General features: G+C 41.6%; 1 protein-coding gene across 1 annotated transcript in view; it reads left to right on the top strand.

The window, feature by feature from the left end:
- CDH4 (cadherin 4) overlaps positions 1–12,855 on the top strand; it is a gene marked incomplete at both ends in the record, with an annotated part of 419,822 nt that overhangs the window by 1,419 nt on the left and 405,548 nt on the right. The window contains one exon of the mRNA XM_082292618.1: positions 671–782. Coding sequence (XP_082148744.1) covers positions 671–782 — 112 coding nt within the window. The remainder of the gene's footprint in view (positions 1–670; positions 783–12,855) is intronic.

Genomic DNA, 12,855 nt, shown 5'->3' with positions numbered 1-12,855 from the left:
CCTGTCCCTGTGGCGGGGGCTGGATCCTCTGCACAGTCCAAAGTTGCAGCTGAGTGTTTAGTTGGCTGCTTCCCTCTGGGTGCTGGCACGTTGTGCGCGAGACTGTGCATGGTTACGTTTTTAATTGGGATCCCCTCCATCCCCGCCCACTGCCGGGGCAAGTGCAGAGCCTGGAGGGTCCCAGAGGCAGCAGCAGGCAGAGCCTGGGATGCTGCTGCAGGGTGAAGGGGAAGGAAGGGTGTCCTCACCGGGTCGCAGGCTCCTGTGTTTCTCCCTCTCCCATCCTGGGGTCTGCCCAGTTTCTCAGTAGCAAACCTCAGTGATTTGGATGTTGCAACATCAGGCCTTTGCGTGTCTCCAGTTCGAGCACAGCGCCTTGATGAATTGCTGCTCTTTGTTTCCTCGCCTATTCTGACAGTGCCCAGTATTCCAGCCTTCCTACAAACAATGCTCTCTTGTAGTCAGGCAACTATTGCTGGCCCATTTTATTTTTTGCAGCTACAGTATGGATCCCCTCCAACAGATAGGCACTCTAACACAAGCAACTTCTACTTGCACACTGCTTTACTGTTCAGGTTTGCTCATGCCTAAACACTTTATCATTGGGTGCAAAACATTTTCCCAAATGACAAAAGTCATGGTCTGCATTTTCCTTGTTTTGTTTTTGCAGGCACACAATGGGGATCTTACAGTTAGACCCACATGCAAGCCTGGCTTCTCAGAACAAGACTACACAGCATTCATCTCCCAGAACATCAATGAAGGGCAGAAGTTACTCAAAGGTAAGTGGAATAAAAAGCTTAATAGCTTCTGCAATAACTGTATTTTCAGGAGGTGAAAGGAGGCTTAAAGATGCTGGTTTTGATGGTGAAATTGTCTGCAGAATTATGTTTGTAGGAGGATGAAACACTAAGTGGTTTACCTGAGCACAGTTTTGAATACAGATGAATCATTCCAAGTCCGCGTGCTGTCTGCTTCAGGTGGATTGTTTGTTATACTATGCGAGGTCATCACTTCACTCTTGAGTCTCCCACTCCCACCCTGTCTGATGGAACTCTGCATCTGATATTTTAGAAAGTATTTTTATGTATGAAATTCAAAGATCCCTAAATTATCTCTGCTTTGAAATGGATGATAAAGCAGACGTTGTTGTTGGAAATGTGGTAAACAAGCCTACAGACATTCTGTTCACAAATGTGGCATTCATTTTCATTACTGCCCCACTGACAACATGAAAACACAGGCAAAAGGAAACTACCAATTAGCTTTATAGTAATTGCAGGATTATAACCACTTTTGTGATTGTAAACTCTAAGATGTCTTCGTAATCCAAATAACAATAGATTATCCTGTGTATTGATCTGTCTCCCTTTCAAGTTAAAAATAATTAAACTTTATATTTGCATGATACAGAAAAATATTTTATTCCAAGAGAGTTTTTGAAGATCAGAATCCCCTCCCAGCCCCCCAGGAAGCTGGGAGCACATCAGGACTTGATGCTCCTCTCCAGGCTTTATAAACCCTTTGCAGTGTTTTCCTGAGCACATTTTGCTCACATGCATGTGTCTCTGCCAGAAAGCTGGGATTTCTGTCTTCCTCCAGAGCAAACACCTGCTCCTTTACTTTGATTTTTCTCAGAAGAGAGGGAGAGTTGTCAGTGCTCTCTCTGGCTTCAGCAGAATCCAGGACTGGACATTTTTGCTCTGCATGAGCTGGCAATCACTTTTGTTTCTGTGCCCAGTTGTCTTAGTGTTGCTGTTCAGGAATTCTCTTGACTGGCCTGGCATTAATTAGTAGACCTTGGGGAGTTTATTTTTAGTTTGAAGGGTAACCAAAGAGGGAATTGAGATGGACAAGCCCAAGAATATGCAACTCTAAAGAGACCAAACAGCAGTAGTTTATACACTTTGTAGCAATTTTTCCCAAACGTGAAGGCGGCCTTACAGGCCAGTGTGGAAACTGAGTAGATTTCATGCTCTTTTAGCTTTGCAAATTACTTGATAAAACAATGTTCTCTGAGTACTGTAGAAAGCCATGTCATAAATACATTTGCTCAGAAGAGTGTTTTTCAAGTTTAGTGCTTGATATATTGTGCTGTGTTTATGGAGGTGGACAACAGGGATGGAGCAGAAGGGTCTGTTTCGAGGCATTAGATGGCTGGGACTTTCGAAACAGCACACTGGCTGTCATTTCATTTCTGGTTTAACTGATAATTTTTAAATATGAAATTATATTTACACAGGCTGTCAAGTTGATTTGAATGAAAATATATTTCTATTTGATTTTATCCTTTAGGGACCAGTTGTAGTTCTACATTAGTCATGGCAAACCTGCCTCTGATTTAGGGCTGAACTCACCCTGGGGACATTAAGTATCCATGCCCTACTTGTAAGATTCATGTCCTGGTAACATTGTCACAAGTTCTATGATTTATAAGCGTTTTCTCAACAAAAGGAGGAAGAAAAAAGTGCAAGCTCTGTGTTTGCTAATAAGCAAACTATCATCTTTGCACCTTTTAATCTACAGTCAAATACATGCTGTTGTTTATCATAGGAAGCAAATATATGTAATTAATTTATACAATAATGGGCGAGAAAATTCTTCTTCATGCTTGTGTTGTTCTTTATATATACTCTAGCATGTAAAATTGGTAGTTTTCCAGTTTAGGTTTAATTTTACTTCCTAGCACTTGATGTGTCTGAAGCATAAAATGTTTATCTCTTTCTTCCATCTGGGTGAAGTATTGTACAATAGTTCAGACCAAAAATGGGTTCAGATTGCTTACATTATCATGTTTGATAGATTGACATATGTACTATTTCACACCATCTTACCACGCAAAGCTTTGCTGCCAGCTACCACCATCTTATTCATCAGCATTCAGTAATTCATCTGCAGGCCAAATGGGACTGTTTGCCTGAGCAAAAAAAAAAAGAAAAAAAAAAAATGTAGGCAGGAATTCACCTGTCAGTGCTTTCATGGAATTTGGGGGGCGGAAAAAGCATGTGTGTAGCTGGGATGGCTCTTGGGGGATTTCATGGAGCAAACGTGAGATTTTTATGGATAATGCTCACCTTGTCCTTAGAAGGAGAGGTGGGCAGTCCTGGGCCAGTTTATACCTAAAGGTTTGTCCGTCAGAAATCAGGGAGCATGGAGACCTCAGCATGGTGGTGAAATTCCTCCACACGGGGAAGTTTGGATGTTCCATGGCTCAGGATGAGCTGCATGGCAATAAACTCAGCATTTCCCCTTTAAGCTTTGCAACATCCAGCTCTCAAATGTATGCACTGTTATGAATGCATCAAAATGAAAGTGTTTATAGTATTCTAGGTTTGAATCAAGTTAAACAGATAATGACTGCCTATAATTGGTTTATTCCAATGGAAATAGCTTAGCCTTAATTTGACAACAAGAGCTTTTACAGAGTCATTGTTTTATTATAAGTATGCCGTAAGCTATTAGCTACTACTTTGTGGTTCATCTTATTTGCCTGAGTCAGCTCTCTAACATGCTCAAAAACATACAGATTCTAGCAGGAGCTATTTGTTACACAGTAATTAACTTGTTTATGATAAATGGATGGGAGAAATGTCACGGCATTTTGTTTTATGTATAAATGAAAAGCATCTGCATTCTAAAAATTTCATGTTAATTAGATTTAAAATAGTTTTCCCCAGTAGTGCCACAAATACCACACACTGCACATCACTGCCAACACTGTGGCCTGATGATGGGGTGTGAGCTGAGGTGATTTGTGGAGCCACTGCCTTCCTTAGAAATGCCATCACTGCATCTCTTAATGAAAGTTACTGGGGTGTAATCTGTTCTACTTTTTTTGTCTTTGTTTTTGTTTGCAGGATAATAAACTTAGTCTTGATCACTGATGCATGATAATGTTTAAGATATGTTCACTAAGAATTTTCTTCTTTAGCCTAAGGGAAAGATCTCCATGTCTGCAGTATGGCAGAGGACGATTGAGGCACAGGGATCTTTTCCTCTTTGTTAATTATTCATTTTAACTGATGGTGAGAACATTGGTCCTGAGGGGTGGGGAGCAGGGACATGTAGGGCTGCACTTCAGTTCAGCAGTGTCCCAGGGGATCTGATTCCTGATGTGAACTCAGTGCTTGGGAGTGATGATCACCAGTGGCCTCTTGGGGAAGGAGGGAAAGAAGGAGTAGGATGCTGAAAGTGGTGTGCAATATGATATTCTTGCTATTGGCTTTATGCCCTTTTTTTTTTTTGTAGTGTTTTTTAAGATTATAATTAACAAAAAAAGATGTTTTTCAAAATTAGAAGTTCAGGTTTAATTGGCATGCAGTGGGGCTGTGGCAACTGGGAGTGGGTGGAATGGCATCAGGGTGTTGAATGTATTATTTCTTCAGTGTAGTCCCACCAGAGCTCCAGCGCCTCTCAAACACACCTAAACAAAACAACTCACAGCAGACAACACAAGCAGGAGAGAGGCACAGCCACTTTTTTGTTTTTCTGTGCATCTCTTCATCTGCAGTGATTCACATTTCTTTGGCCAGCCCAAGCAGGCCTGTGCTGATGGAGCAGGGTAACTTCACTTGCATAGGCAGCTATGTTTGGGGACAAGTGCGTGGCAGCACAGTTTATTTTCATAAGGGAAGATGAATAAACTCTGCCAGCATGTTCTGCTGTAAGCAAGTGTATGAAACCAAAGGTAGCCAAGCTCATGCAAATGCATAAAAATGTAATTGCTTCCATTCTAGGATTTTTACTAGCATGATTTTTGGTTAAAAACAAACAAAATTCATACAAGCTTTATTAAAGTACCTCTTTTTTCTTTTTATAAGAGTTCACTATGGAGACCATCTCTTGTAAGTTTTTTAGAGGTAGGATGTTATTCACGGTCCAAAGCTTTTTGTTCTCCCCATTGAGGTTTCAAAACCTCCATCCTTTTCAGCCCTCACCATATCCAATATTAAAACTTAGGAAGGCTGTGAATAGTGTTTAGAAAGCGTTGACTGCATAGACCAAAGAACCCCAGCATCCACAATCCCGTGGGATAGTTTGGAACAGTGTAGGTGGTGTAGGCTTCCCACTTTTCCCGGGTTTAGAGTCCAGAAAATACCCAGGTACCCCTCTGCTCTTAATTTTGACAGGAGCTTGATTCCCTTAGGCAGGTCAAGGTCTGTCTCTGGAGAGTATGTGGGGATGTGTGAGGCTTCCCCTGCCCACAGTCGTGCCTGTGTCTTCCAGGTGCCCTTTTGTGTCTCCTACAGGTGCTTTTGGAAAGGGAAGAGCCTGAGGAATGTTGGGATTTGTTCTGGTGTTTGGTGGGGTTGTTGAGCACCTCTTGAGGATTGCTCAGTGCTTGCAGCAGCTCTGCTGCAGCCTCCTGGAATAGCCAGTACTTTCTCCAAGCTGCTCAGAGTTGAAAAAAGCAGAGAGGTTTTTCCATTCATGTTTTCTTTATTTTCTGGTCTGTGATTCTGCATGGAAAGCAGTTACTGAAGTTATTGTACATGTAATTCGTTTCACAGTTCTCTAATAAAATCTGCAAGTAGGAGAACATCCATTGGGAACCCAGAACTCTTTCCGTGATCTTCCTTCCTTCCTTTCTTGGAGGAAGGAGAGGCAGACAGGCATCAGCTCTCTGCGTTCAGCTTGTACATGCTCCAGTGAAACTGCCTCTCAGAAAACACTTCTCGCATTCTGCAGGACAACTTCTTTTAAAAGCAGCTTCTTGTGATAGGCATGTTGCAAATCAAAACCATAATTTCCATCATGAATTCCAGGGAAGACCCCAGAAAGAGCTGCTGCAGATCGGGGAACTGCTGATGCCTATGTATTTTTAATGTTGTTCTTCAGATCTAACTTCTGACACAAAAATGATGTTTAAGATGACATTTTTATCTAAATAAAATTGCACTTAATGAGACTGGAGTAGTCAATAACACTCTGTAGAGTTAATCCCCTTACACTGTTTAATAACTGTATATATTGCTTTCTAGTTCAGAGCTTTGAACCAAATTCCTCAAACCCAAGCAAAATTACTTTTTTCTGCATTCTGGGGAGTTAACTGATTTTTATCTGAATAAATCTGCTTCTCCAACAACAGATTTGAAGCTTCTCTCTTTTTTCAGGGATTTGTCTGTTAGAGAATTGCGCTGCTTCAAATTAGGCACTCTAAATAGGTATTAAGGAAGAAAATGAAACAATAATTTCTGTTGAATAATTTATTCATTTATTTATGCTTAGGCTTTTAGGAAATAAGCTATGTCTGGAACAGTATCAATTAGTTATTTATTGTGAAATACCTGTTGTTTTGAACTCTAAGCTGATCGTTTTAAGTCTTTTAAGGTTAGAAAATGTTAATTTTAAAGTCAGTTCTTTGTACAGGAATTGACTGTCACTGACAGAGCTCATGAGCTCTGATCTCCCTGAGCAGATGCTGAAAGCATTCTGGAAATTATGGTTTTTGCATGTGGCAATTCAAACTTATTTATTCTAGCAGTGAAATATTTTCTTGCTTAATTTTCATTGACCTAATGCCAGTTCTCATTGCCTAATTTCATTGATATTTATGTGTAGGCCGCCTTCTGCCTTAATTTCTACTCTGGAAATGAGTTTCATGTTTTTTTAGAGGGAGCTTATTTCATTGCAAACTCAAGGAGGGGAAGTACTTGGTTCGACAGCAGCATGGGCCATGTGCACAGCTCATAGAATATTTTAGCAGTATAGATAATACTTAAAAGTCTTATTTGAAGGGCAAGAAGAGATTAAAACTACAGAGGATAGGATTTCATTGGAAATCTGCTGCTTAATGTTTCTCATAGAATGAATTTGAGTAACATAAGGAAAGAAGGGAGTTTCTGTTTGATTTGAGGTTACTGGTATATTCAAAATTAGGGCCATTGCTGTATCAAGTGGAATTTTTTATTTTCAGGCAAATGGAGTAGTAAGAACTAAGACTATAAAGTGATGTTTGAAAAGCAAAGTCCAGTTCTTGCCTCTGGGAACTCCAGCTTTGAGTGCTTTGACAAGGGGGTTGGGATGAACCTGTGCCAGTGATTCCAGACAGATTTCTCCAGGATCCTGATGTGGAGCACTGCAGGAGGAATTGATCTGTATCCCTTTTTGTGTATGTAAACCTTTTGTGCTCTAGCCAAAGCTTCTGAAGAGGATTTGGCTTCACATTCATTTTTCCTTTTGGTGCCTACATGAACCCCAGGGTTGCTTTTCCAGGTAAAACCCAGAAGTGTCCTTGCCCAGCCCTGCCATGGCAGGGTTATCTTACTGCTCGGGATGCCGTGATATATTGATATTTTGTTTTAATATTTATTTATTAGTTTCTGAAAGGAGAGGCTGAGAGTGCTGGGATTGTTTAGCCTGGAGAAGAGAGGTCTCAGGGGGAGACTTCATCATTGTGTATAAATTCCTTGTGAGAGTATGTTGAGATGCACAGAGCAAGGGCAGAAGAAAATGGGCACTGACACTGCAATGCAGGACCTTGCACTTAAATGTGGGAAGAAGCTTTCAGTTTGAGAGTTGTCACACTGGGAGAGGTTTCTCAGAGGCACTGTGAAGTCTCTGTTCTTGGAGATACTTGGAATGCAAGTGGACATGGTCCTGGAGCCTGCTCTGGCTGGCCTTGTGCTGAGCAGGGACTCGGGCAAGCAGCTCTGCAGCCTCCACTGGGCTTTGAGCCTGGCAAGCACTTTGCAGGGGAAGAGATGAGAAGGCAGAGGGATGAACTGAGCTTTTCTGCAAATACAAATCAAACAGCTTTAAATAAAAACATTGCAACAGCCTGCAAAACATGATCCTTACTGGGAAATCGTGCTTCTTTAATTTCTTGGAAGCACAACCTCTAAAGAGAGAATAATTGAAACACCAGGGACCAGCATTCAGCTGTTTGCTTCCATTAATGTCCAGACTTAACCTAGGCAGAGTTTGTCTCCTGGCATAAGGAAATGTTACACTTATATTGAAAAAGCACTCAGTTTCCTCTTTAGTTTTAGTAGAATGAAAGAGAACATGCAGAGTTTCTGTTTTCCCAAAATATTTGTCTTATAACCGGCTACTTCGTTTCTTTCAGGAGGATGTTTGTTTCCTGAGCAAGTTCTCTGCAACATGAAAAATAATTGGGTTGAACAGGATCTCTTTTTGCCACAGGCTTGTGATTTTTCTTGTTTATGTTCATTATCCCTAATTTATTTATTAATTTTGGATTGCAGTTGCACAGAGGGAGTGGGAAGTGGCAAATGTTCTGGCATATGGGCTGCACTGTCGTTGGGAACAGTCAGCCGTGCTTGCTGCCCTGTGCCTTGTGACCCCAGGCTGCAGCATCCAGATTCCCGTTTCCTGCTCCCTTCCAATACAAAATCCTAATGATTTTTTGCTGTGCCCTCACTACTTTGCTGCTGCTGTTCCTCCCCACTTGCCAGCATTCTGTAACAGAGAGCCAGTGGCAGTAATTCAGCCTGTGCTGGTTGTGCTGCTGCTCGGAGGGGTCGCATCAGCTGCAGCCCATTAACATGAGCGTGGTAATGGCAGCCGCTGTACAACGCACAGTGGGGGTGTTGGAAGCTCCTCTGAGGACCCTGAAGATATGTATGGACCACCCATGAAGGAGAAAAAAAATAAGATAGATGCCCTTTCTGCTTTGAAAGGAGCCAGTCTGTTTTCATTGATACCCAGAAGCACTGCAGTCATTAAAGGCTATTACTATGCCTATTATAAATCACAATTTCCTAGCAGTTCAGAGGTTAGTCACAAAAATTACTTTTAGTCTAAAATTTTCTTACACTGGGTTTGTCTTGTAGTAATTCCAGCCCTTCTTAAAATAATTATGAATGTAGCAATTATCCAAAGAGAAACAGTCAAGATTACAAAAACTGTTCCATACAAAGCTGTGTATCAGTGATCTCTGTCAGTTCATGTCTAGAGAGTCATGGAAGGCAGGTCAGTGAAACAAATGTCTGTTACTTCACCATGTAGCAAGAAAAGCATATTGGAACTATTGGTATATGAAAGAAAAACATACAAGCTCGGGAAGATGGTGGAAAATAAAGAAATCGCTACAGGTGATAAAGTCCAAGTCAGGACTAGTTTAAAGTATTAAATTTAATCACCTGTTTGTTCCTGATCTAGTCAGTGGGGGTGAATAGATAATTCCATATAAATGCCACAGTTCTGTCAGTGAGTCTCACAGATGTCACTGAGAGCTGTTTGTGGTGTCTCCTGGACCTGCATGTTGGTGTTTCCTGCACTCAGAACCAGGGCTGGAGGAGTCCAGGAGGATTCTAGTGCACACTCCTTCCCCAGAGCATGAGCAGCTCCTGTGGAACAGGTTTGTCCCTGATGGGGACTTTAAGATCTGTTGGTGGGGACCAAAGCCACTATATTACATTGCTTCCCTTCCTCTGTGTTTAAGCTGGAGCTCTCTTGATGCAATTTAAACCTGTTTGTATTTGTCATAGGCACAGAGAACAGTTGCTGATTATTCTTCTCCCCCCAACACACTTGAAAATATTTTTTTCAGGTTCTGTAGGCTGAACCTCTCATTTGTTCCCTCTTGTGTGTCGTGCTTGGCTCCCTCCTCTGAGCTCTTATCTTTGCTACTAACTTGATACTCCAGGTTGATGTGACACTGCCAGCCACGTCTCACAGTGCTGAACAGACAGGGAATATTACTTTGCCTGTTTTGCAGGCAATACTCCACTAGATTTATCTAATGTGATGATTGCTTTTTTTCTTACAGTATGATACTGTTGACTCATGTTCAGCTTGTGATCCAGTATAACCTCCCACATCATTTTTTGATGAACTGCTACCTACCCAGTCATTTTCTATATGTGTAGTAGATTAATCCTGCTGAATCGTGTTACCTTGCTCCTCTTCTGTTGAATTACATGTTATTTTCTTTTATCATCAGCCTTATCTAACTGGTTGGGATTGTTTTGCATTCTTGTCTTGCCATCCAACACCGTTGCAGTTGCATCCTGCTCGTGCATGGCTTGCAGATGTAACAGACATATGCTGCATTCCTTTATCTGTTCTGTTAATAAAGGATTGAACAAACCCAGTTCAAACAGGCTGTGGCAGAGCCCATGTGACAGAGCCTTCTGCTCTGACCATGCACCATCAGAACATGCTCTGGGTAAAGTTATTTCAATAACTAAAGTTGAAATGGTGCCTTGGTGAACTAAGCCTTTAAAGCCTTCATGTCGTCTATCTGGGATCTGTAGGAACACAATTCCAAATGTCTTCAGTTGTCAGTACTTCTCCTGACTTTTAAGGGAATTACAGATGCTGGGACCTTTGAATTTTCACCATCTAGAGACATTCTACGTTAAAAGCCTAGGCTAGGTTCATGGAATTTAAATAAAATGCTGTTGCTGTTGGAGGGGAAGGACTGCTGGAATTCTCTGCCCACTGGGTTGTTTAAATGCCCCAATTCAGCTGCTGGACCAGAGGTGTGTCCAGGCTACAGGACAAAATTTTCAGGTTGGCTTTCCTCTGGATGCTGGAGGTCTGCTAATAAAAGACATTTTTATTGACAGAGCTGTTACTAATCCCAATGTGAGCTGAAAGAATAGGATTAAATGAAAGTTGAAGCAGTAAATGGCACTGTTGTACCTGTATGTGGTATAATCTATTTCCACTGATGGCTGGGGATTTCCACCTTTCCTGTGTTCCCATTTCCCAGTTCATCTTGGAAGGTGTGGAAAGCAAGGTGTTCACCCTACACAAACCAGCTGGGTGTTGCACTGCCTGTTTTTACAGATCTGTATTATTCACAGACCGTTTTAGGAGGCCTAGCCCACACTTAAATATTTTACTGTTTAGGATCTCTGCTGAATTTTGCCCATCACGTCTGTGTGTTTTGGTAACTGAGGAAGGGCAGATGCCTGCTGCTCCCTGTGCTGGAGGAAGAGATTCTCTCTGCTGAAATCTTCTGGAGCATCTCAATTTAGAGGGGGAAAAGAGCTGGGCTACAGAATTTCCTGTGGTTTCCTCCCAGTAAAAGTCCTTCCCTGGGGAGGCAGAGAAAGTCATTGTTTCAGACCCTGTGTGCCCTGCTACTTGTCTTTTAGGAGCCTGATGTTGCTGGCTGGTTGCTTTGCTCCCTTCAAAACAGGTTTACACAATTACACATGAAAGGCAACTGCTTATCTCCATACGCCTTAAATATTTTTATATTGTGCCTGAATTATTTTGGAAATTAAACTTTCACTTGTTTACCTTTTTATGGGCTTTGGAACATTTTTCAGTTGATTCATCTTCCTTTTGGCTCTATGTAGAGGATAAAGCAATGTGGGTAAATGGCATTATAAAAAAAAAAAAAAAGGATTTTTCATGTTGTTTGGATTTTTCCTTTGCCCGTGCAGAGAAGGGACAGGTTAAGGATGAAGAAAAATATGTGTATGGTTGATAGGATGAAGGAGAATCAATAGGTCAAGGCAAGATTTGGAGTGATGAAATATTCAAGGATTGCAACTATCAAAAATGTTTGGATTGCATCCAAAGATTTCCCCATCCTCTTTTCAAACTGCACGAAGAGACCCTCATCAGGACAAGTTCAGTGATCTCTGGAACGCTAAACTCTAGATGCCTGTTCAAATAACTGAATAGGAGATTGATTATCTCTGTGCAAAGTTTACTGAAAGATTTTTCTGCTTTTTTTTTTTTTTTTTTTTGTTTGCCTGGAGTCTCAGATATAAGAGAAATTCAAAGTTGAAAGGCTGGTTGCTAGATCTGCTAACAAGCAAACTACTCCAATTGTACTGGTGGTTTTGAGACCTCCTGACAAGAAGAAAGGCAGGAGGTTTAGGTTGGGCAGTGGCAAAATTTCATCACCGTGGAGGTCGTTAAACACTGGAAGAGGATGCTCAGGGCAGTGGTGGAGTCACCATCCCTGGGGGGATTTAAGAACCATGAGGATGTGGCACCTGGGGCTGCGGGTCAGTGAATGGTTGATGATCTTGGAGGGCATTTCCAACCTAAGCAGTTCTGTGAAGCCCCCAAAGAAGGGCTGTGTGGGCACTTAGAAATGCCTGGGTTGGTGTTAGCAGAGGTTTAACCCTCCTTACTCACTGAACAGGCAGGGCATGGCACTGAGGCAATTCTTGTGAGTGCTGAATTAACTTAAGTAACTGAATTAACTTAATTGGCAGAGATGAGGCGTTTGACCAGAATGAATTTTCCTGGTATTTTCAATAAACAAAAGTTTTATTTTCCTCTTCTGCTGTGAATTGAGACATAATGTTGTCTGTATCCTGTTAAAGAGCCACAGAACCGAGCAATGGTGGCACAGCTGATTTTACCTGTGCAATAATAGAGTAAGTTTCATGGCTGGAAGATGTGATGATGAAGCAAAGTTCTGTTAATGCAGCAGTTGTGTCCTTTTGCAATGCACCTGTAGGAGGGAGAGTTCAACATCTGTGGAGTGGGGCTGTTCTGGAAAAAAAATATAGAAAATTAAAATAAGGATGGGAGGGATAAAGAGATGTGGATGCCTGGAGCCCTGGGGACCCCACAAAACTGCTGGGCCAGGGCTCCTGTTGGGTCTGGACAACACCATCAATGGTGCATATTCTGGAGACTTAAAGCAAAGGCAATATTTCTGCAACAGTTTATTAACAGTCTGAGTGGTTTTTTGACCTTTCATCTGCATCGGGGTCCCTTGTGAGCAGTCTTTTATTGCAGTGTATCTGTCTGCACTTCCAGGAGAAATTTGTAGGGAATTCACTCACTGAGAAATCTCTTCTTAGGAGAACTGTCCTGAAAAAGGAAAAACAAAAAACCAAACAAACCAACAAACCCAGCAACAAAGAGTAAAGAAAAAACCTCAAGGTTACATATCAAAATCTGTAACACATG

Source organism: Coloeus monedula, assembly GCF_965178545.1.
Source record: "Coloeus monedula genome assembly, chromosome: 17".
NCBI lineage: Eukaryota > Metazoa > Chordata > Aves > Passeriformes > Corvidae > Coloeus > Coloeus monedula.
This window is presented reverse-complemented; position numbering and strand designations above follow the sequence as displayed.